At 51.2% G+C, this 24,471-nt stretch overlaps 2 protein-coding genes across 3 annotated transcripts; one reads left to right on the plus strand and one right to left on the minus strand.

Annotated features, from left to right (window-relative positions):
- Window positions 1-1,268: 1,268 nt before the first annotated feature.
- PRDX6 (peroxiredoxin 6) lies at window positions 1,269-11,160 on the minus strand. Its single transcript, XM_064720038.1, has 5 exons — window positions 10,966-11,160; window positions 8,235-8,391; window positions 3,495-3,641; window positions 2,934-3,080; window positions 1,269-2,421 (listed from the first exon to the last, which is right to left on the minus strand). The coding sequence occupies exons 1-5, from the start codon at window positions 11,055-11,057 to the stop codon at window positions 2,290-2,292; spliced, it is 675 nt and encodes a 224-aa protein (XP_064576108.1). The 5' UTR covers window positions 11,058-11,160; the 3' UTR covers window positions 1,269-2,289.
- TADA1 (transcriptional adaptor 1) lies at window positions 11,153-24,069 on the plus strand. Of its 2 annotated transcripts, XM_064720035.1 has the most exons (8): window positions 11,153-11,290; window positions 11,529-11,620; window positions 12,654-12,719; window positions 18,452-18,549; window positions 20,592-20,801; window positions 21,756-21,907; window positions 22,609-22,771; window positions 23,649-24,069. In XM_064720035.1, the coding sequence occupies exons 1-8, from the start codon at window positions 11,217-11,219 to the stop codon at window positions 23,799-23,801; spliced, it is 1,008 nt and encodes a 335-aa protein (XP_064576105.1). In that variant the 5' UTR covers window positions 11,153-11,216; the 3' UTR covers window positions 23,802-24,069. The 2 variants fall into 2 exon arrangements, with proteins under 2 accessions (XP_064576105.1, XP_064576106.1); XM_064720036.1 differs by lacking the exon at window positions 12,654-12,719 and having other exon boundaries at window positions 11,175-11,290.
- The last annotated feature ends 402 nt before the right edge of the window (window positions 24,070-24,471 follow it).

A 24,471-nucleotide genomic window follows, 5' to 3' on the forward strand; every position in this document is an offset into this window, starting at 1 on the left:
TGTGTTTGCTTGAGTGTCTCTGGCTGGTTTGTACCTCTGGGGCCGTGGCAGCACCGGGGAGGGAGCAGGCAGGAATTCATGGAATTTCAGTGGCTGTCCCTGCTGCCTTTAAGCCCTTGGGTCTGGTGACAGAATTTGCTCCACTTTGTCCTTTCTGGTGACAGAATTTGCTCCACTTTGTCCTTTCAGGTGGCTTCTGTGCTTCCCAGCGAGGTTCCCTGTGCTGGCCCTGCAGTGCCCTGCCCCAGGGCATGCTCTGAGCAGGCTGTGGGCACAAATCTGCCATGGGGCTGTGTCCTCACACCTCCAGAAAATTGGGCAGTTGGTTGGAAAGCTTGGAGGGGGCAGAAGTTCCTTTTTCCCTTAGGAAAGCAGATCAAAGTGAGGGAGCAGCAAGAAGCCCAGGAGTTGGTGCAGCCCAGCCATGGGAACTAGGAAAGCTGCCCAGCTTGATAAAGCTGAAAAGCTACACTGAAAAAAGATGTTTCCCTTTTGAAATTGTAGCTTCCCTCTCCCCTTTCTTGCAGAGTGGAAGAGTGAGCACAAAAGTCAGCCCAGGGACCAACTGTTCCTATCTTCCAGTCAAAATAATACATGGGAATAATAAGGAGTTTCATAATGAAGGTTCATTCAAAAGCCATTTGGGGAAATACACCAATATTCACTGCATAGCTCCTGAAGGCAATTAGAAATTAATAAACCTATTTTTGGGGGGGAGAGGGGTAATGAAAGAGGGTTGTGGGTGCTGCCTGAGGTTTAGTCTGGAGGGGGATCTCACTTTGCTCACCTTGAACATCAAACCCACCAGCCCCACTTGCTGGGGGGGTGCATTTGTGCCCAAGTGAGCTGATTTCTTTAACAGCTGCTCCTTTTGAGCATTGCTGGCTGTGCTGGGCACTCAGGGGTGCTGGCAGCCACGCTATGAGCTATTCAGTGAGCAGCTTTCTCTCCTGCTGTTAAATTAAAACATTGCTCATCTCTTGACAAATCCCTGAGAAGGAGGTGTGGGAGAGCAGGAGTTTGCACGGCTCCTGTCGTGCTGCTCATGCCCCAGGAGCAGGGAAGGACCTGCCCTGCAGCCAAGGACGAGGCTGAGGCACATTGTTCCTGCCTTGTCTGAGAGCCTGTGCCCTGGGACAAGCTGTCCCTCCAAAACTCCTTCCTTGCAGAGCAAGAACAAGGGCAGTCTGTGCTGCCTGGGCACAAATCCCAGCTGGTGCCCACAGGGAACACAGCAAACTTGTGGGAAAGACAAGGGACACTGCAGGTAGTACTGAAGGTCAGTTTATTTGCTTAATTCCCTCTCCCACAAAACCTGGAAACCATCACCTTCCAGCAAGAGACAAGAAAGCATTAAGAGGTGAGAGGTTTAGCTCTGCAGCTCCTCCCCTACTCGTGGAGCACAGGTTAGATGGCTGCTCTGAAAGGCACACAGCAGCTTGGAGCCCCCAGAGCTCCTGGCCCAGCAGGACACCCCTCCTCAGCACACCTCGGGGCTGGCACCAAACAGGGGGGGGACAGCACAGCAGGAGCCCTGCAGTGCCATCTGGGGACCAGGCAGGGCTGGGCTGAGGCAGGGAAACACCCAGGGCTTGGTTCTGAGGGATGGGGTCAGGGACAGGAGGGCTGGTACTGGGCTGGGCTGAGGCAGGAGAACACCCAGGGGTTGGTTCTGAGGGATGGGGTGGACAGGAGGCGTACAGGCAGGAGAACACCAGGTTGTTGAGGATGGAATGAGACGGAGCTGGTCTGGGCTGGTCTGAGGCAGGAGAACACCCAGGGGTTGGTTTTGGGGGGATAGAAATGGAGGGACAGGAGGGCTGGTTCTGGGCTGGGCTGAGGCAGGAGAACACCCAGGGTCAGAGGGGATGGGATGGAGGGACAGGAGGGCTGGTTCAGGAGGATTTTGGTACAGGGCAGGAGAACACCCAGGGGTTGGTTCTGAGGGGATGGGAATGGAGGGACAGGAGGGCTGGTCTGATGGTCTGGTAGATGAGCAGAGACACCAGTGGTTTTGGGTAGAATGAGGACAGGGGGCTGGTGCTGAGCTGGTTCAGGGATGGTTCTGAGCTGGTTCAGGGATGGTTCTGAGCTGGTTCAGGGCTGGTTCTGGGCTGATTCAGGAGGGTTGGTTCTGGGCTGGTGCTGAGCTGGTTCAGTGCTGCCATGCAGCAGCAGAGTGCCAGGACGAGGCCGTGGGTGGTGCGGTGTCAGAGGGGCAGGAGCTGGGCTCAGGAAGGCTCTGGCATCCCAGCAGGACAGACAGACAGACAGCCAGGCAGCCAGCCCTCACTCTGGCTGCGGGGTGTAGCGCAGGTACTTCTTGCCCGAGGGCAGCTCCTTGGTGAAGACCCCTTTGGGGAAGAGCTTCTTGGCCTCCTCGTCGGCTAAGGTGGGCACCACCATGACGCTGTCACCGGGCTGGGGGGCACATGGGGACAAACGGGGACAGTCAGGGGCTGGCAGGGCTGGGCACGGGTGGCACTGCCCCCCTGTGAGTGCACGTGCCATCCTGGAGCCAGCAGTGAGGGCAGGGTGGGAGCTACACCAGGAGATGCCCAAAGGGAGAGCTGTGCCACCTGCCAGCCCTGCCAGTGGCATTCCCAGGGGAACAGGGAGTAAGGAGGGGGGAGTTTGAGCCTCTCTGTAATACTGGATAAAGCACAGCTTGCCCATGTCTGCCCATCCATTCCTATGGTTCAGGCAGCCCTGGGCAGGTGCTGCTGGCTCCCCCTTGAATTCCAAGCCCTGGGGGAAAGATCTGCTTTGCTGGGAGGTGGCTGAGCCAGCCCAGCCCACTGGGATTTTATGCTGCAGCAAACAGGAGCCTGCAGAGGCCAGGCTGCTCCAGCTGCTGCTTCCCCCAGCCTGTGTGCCCCTCCAAAGGGAGCTGGCTGCCATTCCATGCCTGTTCCCAGTGCCCTGCTCCTCACCTTCCAGTCCACAGGGGTAGCGACCTTCTTGTATGCTGTGAGCTGCAGGGAGTCCACCACTCTCAGGATCTCATCAAAGTTTCTCCCAGTGGTGGCTGGGTACAGGATAGAGAGCTTCAGCTTCTTGTCAGGGCCAAAAACGAACACCTGAGCACAGGGAGACAGTGTCAGGAGCTGGGCACGTTTGTGTGGCTGCTCTGCTGGATCTGCTCAGCCCTGATGCTCCTTCCTTTCCTGGGAGATGCTGAGTTGGGACAGGGGAGATGCCATGGAGCAGCTGATGCCCAGGGAATGGGCTTTTGCTCTGGGAGCTCCTGTGTCCAACACCAGCTCGTTCTGCTGCCTGTGCCCTTCTAGTGCAAGCACAGGAGGGGAAAGGCAAAGCCCAGCAGACAGAAATGAGCTGGCACAGGCACGACTAGAATTGGTAGATCACCATGACAGAACCCAGGGGAGCCACCCCAGCTGCTGGGGGTGGCCATGCCCATGCAGGGGAGCTGCCCCCAGCCCCAGGGCAGGCTGGCAGCCGTGGCTCTGCGCTCTGGGACAGGCAGCACTCACCACACGAGCCGTCAGGGGCATGCCGTCCTTGTCCTGCTCGTCCGGGTCCAGCATGCCCAGCTGCACAGCCAGCTCCCGGTTCTTGTCAGCGATGATGGGGAAGGGCAGCTTCTCTGCAGGCTGCTCCCCGTTGTAGGCATTGATGTCCTGCAGGGACACAGCCGTGGCACGACCCATGAGTTTGCAGAAAGCGGGTGACAAACCAGAAACCTCTGTGCCTCCTTGTTCTGGAGGCTGTTCTCAGGCTGGCTGTGCTCACAGCCCGGGCAGCAGGGCATGGAGCAACAGGGAATTCCTGTTAGTGACACACAGAGCTTGAACTGAGAACTGTGCCCTCTTCCAGCTCTCTCCTGCACTGCTGACAGGTGTGTTGGTGTCACAGCTGGACTGACTGTGCTCCTAAGGAATGGTTTCTCTGGTGGCAGGGCAAACCAGCTGATAAAGAAAGGCCCAACACTGCACAAGTCTTGTGCAAGGCACCAATTCCATCCCATGAGTCACTCACAGCTTATTTAACTCAAGGCTCTCAAAAAACTCCACTGGAAACCTGAGAGCAGGTGCTGGGGCACTGCTCACTCCTTTCTGAACCACTCCTGGCACAGAAGAGAGAACCATCCCCCTCCACAGCCCTGGAGGCTCTGCCTGGTGAGGAAGCAGGGAATTGGTGCTGCTGTCCTGCAAACCTGCCCTGGCACAGCAGAGCAGGGAAGGAGGGCAGAGCTGAGGAGAAATGCAGCTGAATGCTCCACAGAGTCACAGGAGGCTGCAGATGGACACCAGCAAAGGAGAGCCACCCCCTCCTCTCTTTAGAGCAGGGCTGGAGGATGAGCAGAGTTTCTGAGAGGTATTGTGTGAATCCTACGGACTGTAACTCGTTCCAAAATGCACGTGATTTCCTGGCCTGGGGAGAAAACAGCCTCACAAGCCACACTGTGCTGCAATAAACCACCCATGACTCCCTCCCCTAATCACTGATTGTCTTTCCAGAGTCCAAGCTGAAACCAGACATCACAGGAGGGACTGATTCACCAGTGAGTCACCACGGTGCAGGTATCCCTGGCCAGAGAGAGCACTGAAAGCTCTGCCAGCACAGCTCAGGGGGCTCAGGCATTCCCCCAGCCCTTGCAGAAGCACAACCTCCTGCCTGGGCAGCTGGGATCAATCCCTGGCTGGGCCAGAGCCCCCAGCCCTGGAGCAAGGCTCTGTTCTGTGCCTAGGGATGGCCAAGAACAGCTGGAAAGCACAGAGTGACACAGGGACTCCTGGCTGCAGCTGGCCCCACCTTCCCAGGCAGATCCCATCTGAAACCTGGCAGCAGAGAAGTTTCTTTGTTGTTTCATGCAGGAGTTCAGCCTCCCCTCTTTCCCCCTTGCAGGCTGTGCCCCAGGTAAAAGCAGCTTCATCCAGGCAGGGAGCAGAGGTGTGTTTGGGAATGCTGCACACAAGGGCTCTGCCCAAAATTCACTCCTGGCCTCAATCCAGTGGCACACAGGCTGCATGGAACACTCCAGCCTTGTCCTCACCAGCTGGATCTTTGGAGGATTTTCAGCTGTTTCTGTCTCACAGGTGCTGAGCTGACACTTCCAAACCTCTGGAAGCCTCCAAGGCTTCTCCCAGCCTCACCACAGCTTCACTCGCTGCCTCTCCGTGGTTTTTCTGGAAGGTTTTCCTGCTCTGCCTTCCCCCAGCCAGCATCAAGGCTGTTCTGCAGCTTCTCCTGCTCTCACCTGAGCTTGTGCCATGTGAATAATTCCATGGCATCAGCAGAGTCAGCTCGTTGTTCATCTCTTTTTCAGCTCACCCGAGTCTGCTGAACCCCACACATCCCTGCAGGATGAAAGAGCTCAGCACTTCCCTCCTTGACACAAATCCCTGCTTTCCTGCAAGAAAGAGCCTGCCCTTCTGTCATGGTTTGACCCGGAAGGAGTTAGGAATTCTGAGAAGCTGTGGTCAAACCAATGAAAGTTTTGAGTTTCATACTGACACTTAGTGTAGCTAGTGAAGTTTGGACACACCTCTGAGAATACACAAGAGTTAAAAGCAGGGCACTGCCCTGGCATTTCTTCTTTGAAACTCGTCGGGCGAGGAGGTCAGATCTCTCTCTCCCCCGCCCGGCCCGCTGCTGCTGGGCGGGGGAGGGGACAGCCATGCGGTGAGGCCTGGGGCCAGGGCCTAGACAGAGGGGGCTTCGAGGATGGAAGGGTGGGGGAGCCCCAAGAGACATCGGGCAGCCAGCCACCCCCCCCCCCCCCCCCCCTTCCCCCCCCCCCCAGGAGAGCAGGAGAGCAGCCAGCGAGAAGGGGGAGGAGGACTGCCCGGCCGCAGCAGCAGCGTGTGGGCAGCATGCGTGAAAGCCGTTCCGGGACCGACAGACAGAGACTGAAAACTTTTAACCCTTTCTTGCATGATTGGGGCCTTGCGAAAATGCTAATCCTCCTCGAAGCTGAATAAGAAGAGAGATGAGAGATGATATGAGATAAAGACCTTAGCCCGGAGTTTGTAGAGATGATTAGATGGAGAGAGATGATTTAGAGTGGCCTTTGAGCTAGACGTTTTCTTGTAGCCATAGACTCAGTTGTTCCTGTGACACAGACTGCATTTAAGGAGAAGCAGTGCCTCAAAACCAGGAGAGTTCATTTGTGAAGACCCCCCGGCCCCAGGGAGTTAGAAATATATAAGGAAGACAGTTGTCCCAAAAGCAGAGACTGTGCCTTTTTAGAGTGAGACAAGGCATCCTTGAAAGACCACCCTAAAAGCAGCTCTGATCCATGTCTCGGTGGTGAGAGCACTGAGCATAGAAAGAACGTGTCACAAGCAGCAAATAGACTTTCCGGGCGGTGCCGGAGTGACAGAGAAGCACACGAGAGTCTCAGTGTGTCTCCACGAGAAGCCTATAGAACAAGAAGGACTCCTTTCCCTCTTCATGAACTGATGTTTGAGTATACTAAAGTGTCGTGCCGGACTGGGCAGTTGGTATTTTTGAGAGAATGTATTAGATTAGGAAAGTCAGGGAGTGGAGAAGAAGAAAAGTAGTTTTTGTAAGGTTTTCAATTTTTTTTCTTTTCCTTATAGTCTTTCCTATTTTTTCCTGTAGTTTTAAGTAATAAAGTGTTATTTATGTTTAAGTTAGAGCCTGTTTTGCTTATTCCTAGTCACATCTCACAGCAGACACCAGGGTGAGGCCTTTTCATGGGAGCACTGGCTCTGTGCCAGGCTCAAACCATGACACCTTCACAGAGCTGACTTGTGGAAAAGCTGCTTGCAAATTCAAAGGCTTTGCAGAAGTCAGCAACACCCTGACACCTCAGCTTTGGCCAAGCAGATGAGTCTCCCTCACAAAAGCACAACACAAAAGTTCTGTTCTGGCTAATGACATGTTGTTTGCTAATTTGTCTGCTGGTTTCAGCCAGTTTGAGCAGCACAGAAACCTCGTTTACTGGGATTTGTACATTGCTTTTCCCAGGCCCTTGCTGGGGCATTGGCCATGCACCACTCAGGTACAAAGGCTGAATTAAGCAATAAGGCAATTAGCTAATTTCTAAAGCCAGTCAGTCATGAAATAATGTCCAACTGAGTGTAGAAATTTCTCACCTTTGATGCCTCTTATTGCAAGCACCTCTCACCCCAGGAAAATACCTGAGAACATTGCCAATTTTAAGAGCTAAGGGGGTGGCAGGTAATTCACCCAAGGATTTTTACACTCTGGCCATTTCTGTCTGAAACACTCATTTTAGACCCCTGCCACCTCTAGCCCTGGCAGCATTCTCCCTGGTAGCACACACAGGCTGCCTTTGAAGTTTTCCTTAAGTTCCTTGCAAGGTCCTTCACTGAGTTATTCCACTCCCATCTCTTTTTAATACTGCCTCATGTTCATTTTACACTTAACATTCTCCTATCTGTGATTTTACAGTTAACATGTCTCAGTTTGTTTTCTCCTCCCTGCCCCAGCACAAACTGTAATTTTCTCCTCACTTCTGATGCCTCTTTTCCTTTCCTGTTTTATTACAGAACTTCCTGAGGGTCTGTGGGTAGGTTCTGGCCTCACCTCCACACATTTTAACCCTTTCAGTAGTGGTGGGACAGCAGTAATATTGCTTTCCTCTTGTATTGATGCCTCAGGTTTGAGCTTTTCTATTTTTCAGGTTCTGTGCTGCTTTAGTGTGTGGGTCTGGGCTTCATGTGAGGGGATGCTGAGCTCTGTGCACAGAGCAGGGAGACAAAACAATTCCTGCTCCAGCTGGGCACCAAGGACAAATGATCCAAATCTCAGGCCCAAGAGCACAAACACTGTGGGCTGGAGAGAGAAAAACAAGAAGGATGGGACTGCATGGGCTAAAGCTGGAATTGGACAATTAACTCCAATATGCACATGGAGCAGAACTTATAAAAGTGAGAGACCTCATGACCAGTCATGCATTTAGTGACCATTTTGGTTCATCTTGGGTGCAGCCCTGGCTGGGCTCTTGTGCTGCCCAAGGTGGACCCATTGAGGCCTTTAACAAATCCCTGCTTTATTCTTTAACTCTGTCCAGCCCCTGTTCTAGCTCAGCCTTCCCAAGGCATCACCATCAAAGTGCAAAGAGCCCCCTGGACTTTGTGAGCTTCTCCGTGACCATGGAGAAGACCTTCCCCACTCCTGCTCTGCATTTCAGCACCGCCACGCTTTGGGATGTGACACTTGGGACCTCCAAGCCTGCCTGGGCATTTTCTGCAGCCCCTGAGCCCCCGCAGAGGCCGTACCTTGCACCAGGAGAGGTGGTCCTGCACGCTGTCGATGGAGAGCGCGATCATCTTCACGTTGCGCTTGCTGAACTCGGCTGCCAGCTTGGCCGCCCGGCCCAGCTCCGTGGTGCACACCGGGGTGAAGTCCCGCGGGTGGGAGAACAGGATGCCCCACCTGCAACGGCACGGAGGCAGCTCTGAAGGGCACCTGTGGCTCTGGTTTGTGCTGCAAGAGCCTGAATGAGGGATGTGGGGCTCCAGGGGCTCTCCAAAATGCAGTTTATTACACCCAAGAGGTTGCAGCAGGACAGGGGGGTGGGTGACAGAGCCTGTGCCCACAGCTGTCAGCTCCAGCTGCAGGCAGGCCTGGAGACACTTAGTTTAGTTTACATTGCATTCTATACTTTTCTTTGCTGAGCATCTTAATACAGTAGAACCAATCTATACCTTAACTTTTCTCTATAGCCTATCATAACTGCTATAATTCCCATATTCACGTTACTGTTCTCCAATCACTAAAAGTTAGTACATTACAGTTTCAGCTAGAAGCTGGTTTTCAGTTTTGTTGCAGTGGGAAATTCTGAGACCTTTTTTCTGCTTGCAACATTGGCAGTCCTGTCTGCTTGGGCTTTCTGCTTGGTAAAAACATCTTCTTGTTTGGGGTGGGTTTATCCTTTGCTCTAAGCCATAAAAACCCCTTCTAACTAACACACCCTTTGCCTCCTTGGTTATCCAGTAAGACTGGCTCAGCAATTCTTTTCTTCTGTATCAAAACTTGCTTCCACCTCTATTCTTTCTTCATATTCTACATTCAAAAATCTTTCTGCTAAACCTATCTGTCTCACATATCTGTGAGACTTTCTTGTCAAACTTTCATCGTTCCCAGCGCTGTGCAGAGTGGAGTGCAGGAACAGCTCGACTCTGATTAAGAAATTCCTGGAGTGCAGGAACAGCTCGTGGAGTGCAGGAACAGCTCGTCTCTCTGATAAGGAATTCCTGCCCGGCAACTCTTCCTTCCCTATCACCAGAAACTTCCATGAGATAAGCCCTGCTCCGGGAAACTCCCTGCACCCCGCTGCCCACTCTGCCTCCAGGATCCTGCAGGAGATGCCGGAGCAGCCCCGGGCGCTTCCCATGGATGTGGACACGGTGCTGTGTGAGGAAGTTTGGGGGAGCCAGGTGTACAGGGCAGCCCAGAGACCCCATGAGAGAGGGGGTGCCTGGCCAGGTTATTGCAGAGCTGGTCACTGATTCACCAGCTGGCCACTACCCCTGCACCTCCCCTCCACACACACAAATGTGCATCGTGCAGCTCAAAATAATGGGACAGGACCAAGCCTAAACCCAGCTGCTGCTGTGAGCTGCACTCCATTAAAAGGTAAGAATTAATCAATAGCAGGGGAGGCCAGAAGTTAACAACATCACATCGTGGCTCCTGTTGCACTGACACAGCCACCTCAGCTTGGCAGCGATGGATTTTGAGTCTTTAGAGCAGCAAACACTAATCCTGCACCTCCCAGGTAAGGCAAACAGTGCACAAGAAAGGCAGCAATGCAGCCCAGCAGGACGAGCTGGAGTAAAAAGGCTCTCAGGACTTCCCAGGGGGTAAAGCAAAGCCACCCCCAGCACTCCAAATTCCCTGCCAGAGACTCCTTCCACCATTTCTCAGCTCAAACCACACAGTTCTTGCTGCACCGATCTTCACGGGCCTCCGGCAGCATGACAGGACGGGAAAGCCCTGTCTGAGAGCCTTGGGAATGCAGCTGGAGGGATGAAATGAGGGCTCCTGCAGCTCTGCCAGGGCCGTGTGACTGCCACGGGTCAGCAGCAGGAATTATTGATGTGGAGCTCCCTGGCCACGGTGCCAGGAGGCTGCTCGGACAATGCCCGCGCTCCGTGAGGGAACAGCGGCGAGCAGGAGGGCAGAGCTGCGTGTGCCAGGCTGGAACAGCCATTTCCAGAGGGGCTGAGGCTCTCAGGGCTCTCACTGCCCTCTGCCCAGGCTCACAGTGCCCACAGCAGCGCCTGGTCCGAGCCTGCCGAGCGCTGCCGGGAGCGGGGCCCGGAGGGGCCGTGCCCGAGTCGGGAATGGGGCAGCCGGCTCTGAGGGAACGGTGCCCGGGGCAGCGGGGCCTTTGTCACCCTGGCAATCCCGAGACACCGAGCTGTCCCCTTTGTCACCTGGGCACTCCCAGGACACCGAGCTGTCCCCTTTGTCACCTTGGCACTCCCAGGACCCCGAGGTGTCCCCTTTGTCACTCTGGCACTCCCAGGACACCGAGCTGTCCCCTTGGTCACCTTGGCACTCCTGGGACACCCAGCTGTCCTCTTTGTCACCTGGGCACTGAGCTGTCCCCTTTGTCACCCTGGCGCTCCCAGGACACCGAGCTGTCCCCTTTGTCACCTTGGCACTCCCGGGACACCCAGCTGTCCCCAGCGCCGCTCTGGCCAGCCGGGCTTTGCCCCTTCTCCGTCCTCCGGAGCTCGGCTCGCCCTCCGGGGACGATGGGGACGGGATTCTGCCCACCGGGAATCCCGCCGTGTCCGGCCCCCCGGTCCCACGAGGAAAAGCCACGTTTTGGAGCGAGCCCCCGGAACTGTGTGACACGGGGCTCAGCGTGCGGGAGGAATGAATGAAGGAACGCGGTGAGCGGCCCCGCTCCGTGCCGCCTCCCCGGGATCCCCGGGATCCCCGGCGGCGCCGACATCCCATCCCACCCCCGCTCCCGGTGTATCCCCAAGCGCTCACGAGTCTCCCAGGAAGTCGTGGAAGCGGATGCGACCCTGCGTGGTGTCCGCCTCGAAGTTGGGCGCCTCATCCCCCAGCAACAGCCCCGGCATGGCTGCAGCTCCCGATGCAATTCCCGATGCAATTCCCGATGCAGTTCCCGGTGCTGCTCCCGCAGCCGCCGCCGTCCGCTCTGCGCCTGCGCGCCGCCGCCGCCCCCTGCGCGGGCACGTGAGCGCGGGCACGTGACGGGCCGCGGCGGCGCGGCCGCGATGGCGACCTACGTGAGCGAGCTGGAGGCGGCCAAGAAGAGCCTGAGCGAGGCGCTGGGCGAGAACGTGAAGCAGTGAGTGCCCTCGGGGAGCGGGGCTGGGCTCTGTGCCGCCCTCCCGGCCCCTCGCGTTCTGCCGTGGCCCCGCAGAGCCTCGGCGCCGCTGCGTGAGGGGGCAGCGCTTCTGCTCCGCTCCCTCAGCCGAGGCGCTCGGGGAGGCGAAAGAGCCGCGGTCTGGTGGAGAGGTTGGACTCGATCCTTTCGGAGGTCTTTTCCAACCTCATTGATTCTGTGGTTCCCTGCTCTTCCCGAGGTACTGGGCCAACCTGAAGCTGTGGTTCAAGCAGAAGATCAGCAAGGAGGAGTTTGATCTGGAAGCGCGCAGGCTCCTCACGCAGGACAATGGTAAAGGAACACGCGGGGTTTGTTGCCCTGCCAGGCCTGGGAAGGCTCCTGCAGGCTCCGCGGTGCTTCCCGAACTGGGAAAGTGTTTGTGAGGGAAACAACAGCGGCCAGGGCTCCGGCAGCAATGGGTTAAAGTGGTGGGAGGTGCCCTGGCCCGCATGGGGAAGTCCCTGGGTAACCCCGGCCCTGACGGACAATTTGGCGTTGTAAATGTGGTAAAAATGTAAAACATGCTGTTCGAGCAACCAAAAAGCCAGTTTTAATGCCGCAGTGGAGGCACAGTCCTTTCTGCACTTTCCCCTTGGCTGTAGCTGGAGCAGGGGAGGGAGCTCTGGGTTCCCAGGGCTGCATTTGCAGCAGGCAGGTCCTTCCTGCCCTTGGGACTGGCAGCTGGGGTGGTAAAGGGGGAAATTCCTCGGTCCTTGCTTCTCTGTGTGTCTGCAGACATGGGTGGGCATTGCTGAGCTCACTGTGGGCGCTCCTGGCTTCCATGTTTGTGATCCCTTAGGGAAGGGCAGGGAGGTTTCTGGTGCTCAGGCTCCAAAGAGGATCCTGAAACCCTCTGAGGTTGTTTTCACTTTCTCTTGTGCACGTTTACTCGATGTTCCAGAAAAGCTCTGCAATAAAGTTCTGTTTTGTTAGAAGTTCTTTGAGCTGACTTCATCTTTGTGGTTCTCATTTTGGTGTATTTTGTAACAAAACCAAAAGCACTGCATGGCAGGAGGGGAGAGCTGCTCCTCTGACTGGCTGAATACACCAGAACTTGTCAAGCAGCTGTAATACACTGTGTGTGTAATACTGAGAAGTGACCTCATTGTTTCTGTGCTGTCTGTAGTATCTTTTGTGTTGTCGTCACAGTAGTAGATTCTCAGCCCAGCAGAAGAAAACTCTCAAAAAAACTTAAATCAAAAATTGATCAGGTGGGGAGAACACAACAGTGGGAAAGCTTAGGGAGCAGCTTTAGGATGGCTTTGTGGGGGTGCCAGGGCACTGGTGTGCTGCTAATGAGCTCTCTCTCTCTCTCTCTGCACAGTCCATTCTCACAATGATTTCCTCCTGGCTATTCTCACCCGATGCCAGATCTTGGTTTCTGCCCCAGGTGAGTCCTGAGAAGCCTCATTAAACCCTTGGTGTAACACTGTGCCTGCCACTTGTGAGTTTGGGGGTGTGTGCACAGTACCCCAGTGTCCTCAGCCTTCATATTCATGGGGGTTTTTGCCACCCAGGTAAAAATGTAGCAAAATAATGAAATTATTTCAGCAGAGGTGCTTCTGTGGCTAAGCTGTGGTGCTTGGCTGGAGGCTGATGCTGGGTTGGTGCCTGTGATCACCTGGTTTGAACTCTGGGTCGGTGTCTGCTGTGAGCTGAAGGGTCAAGGCAGAGGCAGCCTTCTCTTTGATGTGCTTTGCTTGCCCCTTTCCCTCTCTGAGCTTTGTTCCTGCTCGTTGTGGAGAGCTGACTTTTCCTGACTCATCTTGATTTCAAGTACATAGCTGATAGAAAAGTGCTTACAGGGAGCCTTGGTTGAGCTGTGACCTATTAACCCAGTGTCTGCAGACAGCTAACATTTTACCTTTGGGAGCATCTAGAATTACATTTTACCTCTGTGAGTGTCTACAATGGCTGTATTTAAGGGTGCAGGTGTGTTTTTTTTTGTTCTCCAAAAGAGCTCCCAACCCAGAGATGTGGTAGCAAGGGCAACTGAGCTGCAATTCAAGGTGTGGAGCTGCTGTGTAGGAAGGGAGAGAAAATTGCTACAGCTCACATGGCCTGAGAGATGAGTTTTTGGAGAGAATACCTGTTTCTGAGGTGCCTGTTGTAGCTAGAGGAAATAATGCCTGCAAAATTCATGGATGGCCACGAGTTTTTGTGCTGGAGCTGGTTCTTAACTCTACCAGCTGTGCTAATTAAATGTTGATTGCCCTCACCTCCAAACTGTTGATTGAACTGCAAAAACACCTTGTGTGCCCTAAACTTTTTCCCTTTAGGGAGCTGCACTCGTGTAAATCAGAAGGTTTATGTGTGAATCTGCTGCTCCTTGCTTTTCACTTTGAGTAATTAATTACAGCTGGATGATGAAGAGACTGCACAGGAGCAGAGATTCCCCTGCTGGTCACCTGGAGCAGCTGGGTCTAAATGAGGAGGGCAGGGAGGCAGTGCCTGTCTCTTCCTGCCCCTTAGTCATGGTGTGCAGCTGTCTGCTCAGGATTCCTCAGCAAACTCTCCCAGGTGTCCCTTTCCAAGGCAGTTCAGGATTGTGTTGAAGGTGGGAGCCCCAGCACAGAGCAGGGTGCTGCCCCACAGGTATTTATTAGTTCCTGCCTGACTTGCTTTAATTTCAAGTCCCTGGAGGTTGTTTTCTCCTGTCCCATGGCAGCTGCTCTCTTCAGAGCCCTGGAAGAAACCTGGATGTGGTTCCTTTTCTGCACCACTGACTGGGAGATCTCTTGCCTGGAATACTAGTTTTCAACATCTAGATTTCTCTTTCTCCCCCTAGATGCCAGTCTGACATCTGCTATTTTATTTTTTTGTTGTGGTTTGGTATTTTCTCTCTCTCTTTTTCTCTTTTTTTTCTTTTTTCCCCTCCATGTAAGAATGGAAAGCTAACAGGTTTTTGTCTCTGCCACTGTCTTTTGGGTAGAAGGTGTTTACTTGATGATTCATGGAAATAAGTGACTTTAAAGGAGTGTTTTTGAGGCACTTGGCACGCCATCACAAGGGTTATTGGTGCATGTACTTTCCACTTTCTTGTGAGAGACAAGGGGAAAGTAACCATGTGGTCAGTGGTCAAGTTGTACTTGGTGCTGTACAGGAATAAGAACCCTTGGGGAAGGCATTTTTCAGGAGTGATTACTGTATATGTTGAACATGCAAACAAACCCATCTGCTCCCAATTTTGCTGCCTCTTGTACCAGTGGTTCCACCTGGGATTTAGGGAGCACTTGGTGACTGTCACCCTTTCTGAGGATGCTTTGCAGTTCTCCCTCTCATCTGCTCAGGCTGTTGGTCACCCAAACCATTTGAAATCCCAGCTGCACACCTCTCTGCCATGGGGCACTCAGGGCTGCCTGGTGCAGAGGCAGGGAGCTGTGTTGTCCATTCTGATGTGAAGTGTGGCCATTTGGGGCCAGCTCTCCTGACTGTGTCCTCTCCCAGGCCCTTGTGCAGGCTCCTGGCTGGTGGGATGGGGTGAGCAGCAAAAAATCCCTGGGCTCTGTGCTCTGCAGGAGTGAACACATCCCTGTGTCACCAACATTGTTCTTGGCACTCACCCTAAACACAGTCCTGTGCCAGCTACCATGGCAAAAAATTAACCCTCTTCCACCCCAAACCAGCACACTGGGAGTTTTTCTTCCCCAAAAAATTCCATCAAGATGGACTCTGGCTTAAATCCTTTCTTAAGCTTGCATGGACTTGCTTACTAAGCTGACCTTGTTTGTTGGACAGTTGCAAGCACTCAGGGTAGCAAGGTTCCTTGAGTTAATATGTATCTTCTTGGAACTGTTCCTTCCCTTCTTAGTTTTATTGCTGACATTTAGCTGAGACAATTGCAAACACTTGAATTAGAGATGTAAGGATTTAATTTATTTAATAATAAGTCTGAAGCCATTTAAAAGATGGTTCAGTGAATTAGAATTCATGTGGAATAACAGGAGCATTTTATTTCATCAGGTTTGTCCACAGGCTTTGCTTAGAGGGCTTTCAGCTGTGAGATTGGCTCAGGTTGCTCATGTTTGCTTCTCTCCAGAGTACTGAGAAGAGAGGAAAAGTAAGAAAATGGGAGTGTGAGGAGAGGAGTGCAGAGGAGAGCCAGCAGAATATCAACCAGATATCAGCAGAATAGCTGACCTAAACCTTTGTTCCTGCAAGAAGATTAAAACAAACAACCCCCCCAAATTGAAGATCAAGTAAACAGGCGTGGGAAATGTGTGTTTTCTCTCTGTCTGCTTCTTTCTGTGGTGACTTTTTCTGTTTCTTTGTCCTTTCCTCATGCAGCATGTCAGGCAAACCTGACAGGCCTGGTGCCATGCAGAGATGTGGCAGCTCCTAGAAAAATGCTTTTATCTCTTGCTGATCTTTGAAGGCAGAGCAGCAGCTGTGGCTCGTTGAGGTTTGATTCCTTTGCTAGCAAGATTAAATAAAAGCTGCATTCATCTCTGAAGTTTCATGTCTGAGCCAACCCAGCCTTGTCATTTGTGGCCAGGAAGGCAAGTACTGGTTTCTTAGAATGCTAGAGGGAAATTTTGCTTTCTTCATCTAGTGCAAGTTGGGCTTGGTAATATGAAAACCTGGAAAAGGAACCAAAAATTGTGCTATGGGCTCATTGTAGTGGGGAATAGGAGATTGTATCTCACCTTTTCCTTGTTTTGAGCTGAGTTTGGCTAAGTTCTTGTTAAATGTGCATGTTGAGATTCAATTAAGTTGCATCTTTCAGATCTACTGTCAAAGCCTATAAATTTAGTTGCCATTTAAAACCTACTGTATTATTTTTCCTATAAAAGGTATTTAAAAAATTCAGAACTTAACTGTAGCCTATTATATCTGTAGAACATTATCAGAGGAACGAGTGTTTGCAATTTCCATCTGAGAGTGTTTGCAATTTCCATCTGCACTCATCGCACTTTCTCTGGTCACAAATGAGGCTGTGAATGAGCTGTGTGAGACCTGGTGTGGTTCTCCACAGTGGTTTCCTATGCTCCATTATTAGGGCCTCTCCTGTGATGTATTGATGAGCAGTGACACCAGCCTTACAAGTTTTGGGGAGGTTTTATTTATTATCTTTTTAATTTCTTAAATTGACCAGTGGATTTTGACAACAGGTTTGTAGGCTATGGGTTTCCACCTCTCTAATAGGATGTAGCTAAACTTTTTGGTCAACTTTATTAAAATAGGGAGAAATGTGCCATCTCTCTGTGTGTGTAGGTTATTTCTAATCCCTTCTTAGCAGCTGACCATTCAAAAGCTAAACCTGAATCCTTCAGCTGAGCCTGATGCTGTTAGAAATTTTGTTTTTCCATGGTGCTTGTGCTCCAGCTGGGAGTGTGGGATGCTCCCCATAGCCAAGGACTTGTAGTGTTACATGACTTGTGAGGGTTCTTCAGGGTGAGAGAGATAGATGAGAATCTTGCTTCATGATTAGAAGGCTGGATTTATTAATATATGATATATAATATATGATGACTATACTTATAAGAATAGAGAGAGAAGTTGTTAAGCTAAGAATAGAATAGAATGCTTAACAAAGTTCTGTGTCCAAGCAGAAAGCAAGCTCTCCTGTGAGTGGTCAGCAAATCTAAACACTCACAGAAGACTGATCACAGCTGCACTTGTTGCATTCCACACTGGCTGGTAGCAATTGTTTACATTCTTCTTCTGGGGCCTCAGCTTCTCAGAAAGGAAAAATCTTAAAAGAAAGGATTTTTATGAAAAGATGTCTCTGACATTGTAGCCAGGCTCATTCCTTGCAAACAGGGCTGTGGTGTAATTGTGTTTGAGTTCCTGACTACAGCAAATGAACCATAGTTAATTCTCAATTACTGCAGATGAAGCATAGTTGAGACAGCCAGAGATAACCCCAGAGATTGGTGTGAAGCTGGTGGGAGCTGTGTGAGCAGGAGAGAAGCACAGCTGGCTGTTGGTCAGTGCTCAGTGACGCTGGCCAGGCTGTGGGTGCTGACATGTGGAAAGGCCGCTGTCACCTCTTGTCTCTGTCTAGAGGAAATGGCAGATTCTGGCTGAGCTGTGGCCAGGGGATGTCCAGGACATTGCTGTGCTGTCAGAGCTGCCTGGCAGGGAGCTCCAGCCTCAGCTTTGGGGCACTCTGAAATGCCTTCAGAGCCAAGCTGTCCAAGCTCCCAGCAGTGGGACATGCTGAGGGCACGCTGTGCTCCAAAGGAGAGGGTGCTGGAGGCACACAGCACAGGCTGCTCTGCAGCCACGAGAGGGCTGTCCAGCCTCTGAGTTGCACTTGTTCCCTGCCAGCAAGCACACACACATCCAGTGCAGTGCTGTCCTAAGCCAATTCCTGAGGCAATTCATTGCTCACAGATGCTGTAAGCCTGTCAGCAGGAAATTTGCTGGGCTGTCCTTGCCAAGAGCTATGTGGTTTGGCCTGCTCTAGGGGTAGCTGTCAGACAGCATTCAGTGGACTTTTGAGCTGATGATATGACCAAATGTGTTTATTTATTAGTACGAAACAGGAACCTGTTTTTCAGCTGTTTGCTCACTGGTCACATCAGTGACATCCTGCTCCTGGGCTCAGTGGCCTCTGCAGTTCTTCCCCCCTCTCCTCCTCTTCAGTGTAACAGAACAATCAGCTTGATGTAGTGATGTTTAATAAGGATCCATGACAAACCTTGCTGAAGGAGAACTGGGGAGTCAGGCTGCTCAATTCAGATTATTTAACATCTGACCTGATCCAGGAGTGGGTGAGAGGAGAACCCACCTCCAGGTAAGAGCTCTAGGCAAGCTCTTACCTTCCTGATGGAACAAACAGCTTGTTCCTTCCTTTTGGATTTTCTTACAGGCTGTGCTTATCTTTGTCCTTCCACTGTGGGTTTTGTGTGGTGTGGGGACAGAAATTGCTATGCAAGTCATGGGTGCTGTGAGTGAGTCAAAGTAGCAAGGGGCTGCCAAAGATGTTCTCCCCTCTTTGCTATGGCTGCTGAGTTTGGGTTGAGGCTTAACAGGTGGCCAAATGTTAAGGGTTTCATCCTGGCCCTAAATCAGCAACACTGAGTGGGTGTTTTGTGGGTTTTTTTGGTTTATTTTTTGTTGTTTGTTTGTTGGTTGGTTGGTTTGTTTTGGTTTCTTTTTCCTTTCAATTTGTAGAAGGTGCTGGATCTCTGCCATGGCCAGGTGGCTCTGCAACTAAACCTGGAAAACCCAAAGGGAAGAAAAAGATTTCTTCAGTTCGCCAAAAGTTCGATGTAAGTGTCTGTGGTTCTCTTTGCATCTGCCAAATTCCTAAAACAAGTGATTTACTGTTTATTAAGGCAGCCAGATAGAATTCTCTGACTAACTCTCAAAGTGTTAGAAGTGAGATCCTGGGTGTAATGTTTTCAGAAGGTCAAGTTGTTTCAGAGCTGAGAATGCCTTTTAAAGGTGCTATTTTCTGGTAGGTGGCACAGAAACGTGCAAGATCCGGTTCACTTTGCAGCAGGGGCTCTCTCTGTACATCCACCCTGCACTGTCACACCCCTTTCTGCACTTGTTTCTGTGCTGCCAGACCAGTGTGGAGGGGAGATTTGGGATTAGGCACTCTGTGTGTGCTTCAGAGACTGAAGGAATCCAGAGGAATGCAAGTCCAACTGAAGGCTCCTTGTATTTAGGAACTGTCAAATTACTTTGCAGTGCTCACAGCTGCAACCTCTATTGTGATGTTCTGAATTCAGACTGTGTTACCTTGCCTGTCTTAAAACTTGACTGTAACTCTTGAGTTCAGTAGCACGTAGATGAGAGTTTGAGAAGCAAGTTGTGATGTAGTGGAAGTCTTAGAATTTGATTTACTCATTACCCCGAGGATGCACCAGATTTCCAGTGTGTGTTGTACACATGTTCAGGAATGCTTGGCAGTAAGCACTGTTTGAAGTGCATCTTATGATTAATGGGCTTTCTGGGACTAGTGGGATTCCTGAGTAGTGTGAATTTGCAAGTGCCTTGGTATTTCCTAATGTTTCCCTCACTGGTCAGAATAACATCTGTGAATGACCACAAGTCCATTCCAGTTGGTTTCTGCTCTCCCAAACCATATTCCTCCTGAGAGTTGCTTACGTTTTGAAGGTCTTTTTTTCCAGGCATGTGACTTTCCTGTAATGAAAGCATAAATCTTTAGAATTATGGGGAGGGAAACCTGCTTTCACATCACCAGTGGGTGGATTGGTTTTTCACTCTGAGTTAAATGCCACACTGTCCTTTGACTAAAGCAGCCCCCCTTTCTCCCCTGAAACTAAGATGTGAGAAATCCACTTTGCTGCTTATTCATTGTTCATATTTCAAGTGTGTGTGTGTCCTGGTGCCCCATAAGAGCCTTGCAGCAATCTCCATTCCACAGCCACTGGAAAGTAGAGGGAGTGTGTTGAGTCTGTTTCGTTGTGGGTCAGAGCTGGCCAAGCACATGGCTGGGCTCAAGGATCAATAATTTCCATTTGCTTTGTTCCCCCCTTATCTGGAGACTGAGGAGCCATCACAGGCACTCAGAGCTTGAGACACAATGCAGCCAAGGATTTGTGCTGGAATACATATGGCCTGGGAAATGCCACCTTCTAGTATGAATTCCTCTTCTGTAATGAGTATTTTTGCTAAATTACTGAGTCAGTTCTGAAAAACAGTCATATTCCATCTCAGTGGCTGTTCTGTAGCACAGCTCTGCTTAGAGTAGTGAAAGTACACAGGGAGCCTGGAGTATGAAATTAGTGCTGGAATTGGGCTAGGTTTAAAGCATTAGAGAAATGTAAGAATCAATCACACAAGTTGAGGATCATGGGTTTTAATCTGGAGGGCAGCTGTACAGATGGTAAGTAAAAATATACCCTTCTGTACAAGGAATTACTAAATATGAGAATTCTTCAACACAGAAAGTGTCTGAGAGATGTGAAAGTCCAGCCACTGGCCTGGGTGGTGTGAAAGGAGATAAAAAGGGCAGTCACTGACTGCATTTGAGATTCCCAGGAGAATGAAACAAATCTAGCAGGTGGGGAGGTACAGAGCAGACCAGAGCAGGTGAGTCTGCATGTGGTGTGTAGAATTTCTTGCTGCAGTGTGCTGTGGATACCCAAAGTTCAGGTGGTTTGGGGTGCTACTGGACAAGTCCAGTGAAAGGATACCAACACTGACTTAGCAATTTCTTCAGTCACAAGCCATTGGGGAGGATTTTTAAAGGATTTTTTATAGGTGTAAGCTTTGTGACCAGAGCAGGCATGTCCCCTATGAATGAATATTACCTGATGCTTTAATGTTGTGTTCCTGACAGCACCGGTTCCAGCCTCAGAACCCACTGTCAGGAGCCCAGCAGTTTGTGGCAAAGGATCCTCAGGAGGATGATGATTTGAAGCTGTGCTCTCACACCATGATGCTCCCCACACGTGGCCAGCTGGAAGGAAGGATGATTGTCACTGCCTATGAGCACGGGCTGGACAATGTCACCGAGGAGGCAGTGACAGCTGTTGTGTATGCTGTGGAGGTGAGGCTGGCCTGGGGGGCTGCAGTGGCTCTGTGTGCAGCCTGGGACTTTGTCCCCCTGCATGGGGTGGAATCCTGCTGCTCTGATTGTTCTCCCATTGCCCTTTTGTCCCCTGAGTAATGTGAGAATGGAGAGTCTCATGTCTCCTAGATGGAAAGTCTGGGACTTCTGCCTGCAGGTCTTAGTTTTGCACAGTACCCCTGGCATGCTGAGGTAGCTGTTGTGGAAAATGCTATTCCTGTCACTTCAAAGCAGGGACAGAATGGGAATGCCAGTTTGACCAGCTCTATAAAAAGCAATCTGTTGCAGGCACAGTGTCTGGCCTGGCCATGAAGGGACACAAACAGGTGATACCTGGTCCAGGTGAAGTCCTGGTTTGGCTCTGGCCAATGGTTGTGCATCACTGTACACATGCCAGGAATGACACAGCCCCTGCTTGGAGCACTGATGTGTGGATGATTTTCTGCTCTCAGCATGCGGAGGCCACCTGAGTTCCCATCTGGAGTGAGGCCAAATGAAGAAGTTGTCTTTTTTCCAGACAGTTCCTTCTCCAGCACTGTTCAGGCAAATGACAAAGATGAGTGAGGGGCTTTTCACTGTCATTTCAGGGCGTGTATTTCAGTGTGACATCCAGTGTCAGTTATGAAATCTTAACTTTCAATCGGAGGTTGGGAATTTCCTAGCATTGAAGACACCCCTTTGACATTTGAAGCAGGGCATCACATATTAAAGTATAGTTCACAGGCTGATGTTTACAGTACTCAAAGTGCCACGTTCTCTGTATCCAAGGGCTGGATAATGAAAACCTCCTGTAGCTTGTGCAGATATTGGTTCCCTTCCATCTTTAGGTCCCTGTGGTCATACCAGCGCTGCTTCTGTCTTGCCATTTGTTGAGGCCCTTCTGTCCACGAGTGAATGAATCAGCACATGTCACAAGATTGGTTTTCCTTGCAGAACCACCTTAAGGACATTCTGACCTCTGTGATATCCAGGAGGAAAGCCTATCGTCTGAGGGATGGCCATTTCAAGTATGCCTTTGGAAGCAATGTCAACCCTCAGCCATATCTGAAGAACAGTGTTGTTGCTTATAACAACTTAATTGAATGGTAAGGAGCTGGCAGCACACTGATGTACATGGATTTTGCTAGACTTGGAATTACTCCATGGCTCAGTTTTACCTTTTATGTGTGTGTCTTGCTTTCACCAGCTAGGAAGGCATTGGTATGGAGGGTTGTACAGCTGAACAGGGAGTGTGAATGTGGGGATTGCCCAGCACTGGAGTGAGGACCCGCAGGACACTGCCATCCTGTCATTTCCTGCATGCAAATGGGTTTATGGTTCTGTGGCACATCTTTCCAGTTAGCAGGGCTTTGAGGCCCTTCTCTTTGGAGTGTCAAAGAGTTTGTGCAGTGCATCTGGCAGTGTTTGTGTACGAGAAGGCAGTTTTGTTTGTCTGTGGCAGCTTCTAGCAGTTGACAGGAGGTCGTGGGTGTTTGAAGAGAACAACTCTGCCTAACAGCCAGTGTTCCAGCTTAATGTTGTGTGTGCCTGAATTTTTATGCTGGGTAAAAAGTATTGGCTGCCAGTAACAAAAAGTTGCACAACTGAGACCATTTAAACAGGGCTGGAGCATGTGAGGCTCAGTCCACGCTCCTTGTTAAACTGGAATTTGAAATAAACTTTTATTAGAGCTGAAATAATTTTATGTACCACATCTGTGGTGCAGAACAGCAAGGCTGCTGCTGTATGACAGCCACAGCTGGTGCTGGTTTGTGACTGGGATGTTTTCTGCCTGCTCTGTCCCCAGCCCCCCAAACAACGCCACACCCTCGGCAGGTCAGAGCCTGGCCCCCCCGCCTGCCCCTGATGATGCTGAGCAGCAGGCAGCCCTGCTCCTGGCCTGCTCTGGGGACACCCTGCCAGCATCCCTGCCTCCAGTCAACATGTATGACCTCTTTGAGGCACTGCAGGTAAGCTGGGCGTGTCACACCTTCGTGTCACAGGGTGCCAGCTGCCAGTCTCAGCGTGGTTTACGTGCATGGTGGGGGATTTGTAGTCTCTTCCCATGGTCTCTTTCCTCCTTTGGCTTTGATTTGTTCCCCCTGTTAACTGCTGGTTTAATGTCTGTTCTGATCCCCTTGGTCACAGAGCTGATGAGGAAATCCCTGTCTCACAGCTGTGTGAGATGGGTGAACTCTTAGCAGAACTGAGCTGGATGGGTTTTGACAGTGCTGCAGCAAAATACCTTACCTGGCATGTCCCTCCTTACTCCTCATGTTCTACCTGGGTGCTTAGAGGAATGCTTGGTCCTGGCATGCAGGGCACTGCAGTGGGTTGGCTGGGATCACCCCAGCCCTGGGGAGGCATTTGAGCTCAGCTGGGTGAGTTTTCATTGGCAGTGTATGGCTGTGGTTCCCTCCCTCTCTGGCAGTTGGGGGGGGGCATTGCCTACTTTGAATGTCTAAAATTAGTTGTTAGAAATTCCCCCTTGATGATGTGTGCTGTTGTGAACAGGCCTTGGGATTTTGTCTGACAGCTGTGGATGCAGACCACAGACCTGTAATCAAGCATTCATCTCATGCTTAGTCAGAATTGTTATTTCTATGGTTTTGATGATCAGCTATTGATTGCCACCCCAAGAGCAGCATTACTGTTTCCTTACCATGGCATTCCCTTGGCAAGTGGTGTAAGAGGTGGTTGTGCTGTGCTGGCTGCTGTGGCAGTGCTGTGACATTCCCTTTGTCCCCGCTCTGCAGAGCTGGCCCCTGTGCAGAGGGAGTTATTCCCTGGGAATATGGGCAAATGTGTATGGAGGTGTGCAGCTTGTTTCCCACCGTGCCTTTCCAGGTGCACAAGGAAGTGATCCCTGCACACACAGTCTATGCTCTGAACATTGAGAGGATTGTCATGAAGCTCTGGCACCCCAACCACGAGGAGCTGCAGCAGGACAAGATCCACCGGCAGCGCCTGGCCATGAAGGAGGGGCTCCTGCTCTGCTAGAGCCCTCAGCTGGCTCCAGCCTGCTCCTGGCACTTGCCATTCAGGTGCTCCTTACAAACCTGTGGCTGCATCTCCAGGATGATGTGATTTATGAGTTGGCTTTTCCTATGGAAATGGGACTGAGTTGTGGGACACTGCTCTCTTCCCCAGAGTCATGGGCCGTGGAGGACTTGCAGCAACGCCACTGAATTGGGAACGAGAAACGAGACACATTTGCAAGGACTGTTTTTAGGAAAAATAAATGAGAGTGGAAAGAGTTGGTTTTAAATAAGGTGTGCTCTTGTCTTCTTTTGTGAGCATGGAGAATCTGCCTCCTTGCCCTCACCTCTCAGGTTGTTTCCCTCCTGAGCTCAGACTCCAGAGGCCCTGTCCAGTCTCTGTTGCAGTTGGTGGGATCCTTTTCATTAACTGGTTATGGGGTGGGCTCTTGTGCAGATGAGCAATTCTGTTAGCTGATGTTGTTCCTCTTCTACCAGGGGAACTTCTGCTTAGAAACTGTGACAAAACAAAACTGTGACAAAAGGGAATTGTCTTGGTGTTGAAGACTCCTTGGATTTGCAGCATGAACAAATCTCTCCTCTCACTTCCTTGTAAAAATATGCAGCCTTGTATTACTTCATTGTGAAATTATGCAGCCACACCTCCCCTCATGGGAGATGTGCAGATCACT

Source organism: Zonotrichia leucophrys, chromosome 8 (genome assembly GCF_028769735.1).
Source record: "Zonotrichia leucophrys gambelii isolate GWCS_2022_RI chromosome 8, RI_Zleu_2.0, whole genome shotgun sequence".
NCBI lineage: Eukaryota > Metazoa > Chordata > Aves > Passeriformes > Passerellidae > Zonotrichia > Zonotrichia leucophrys.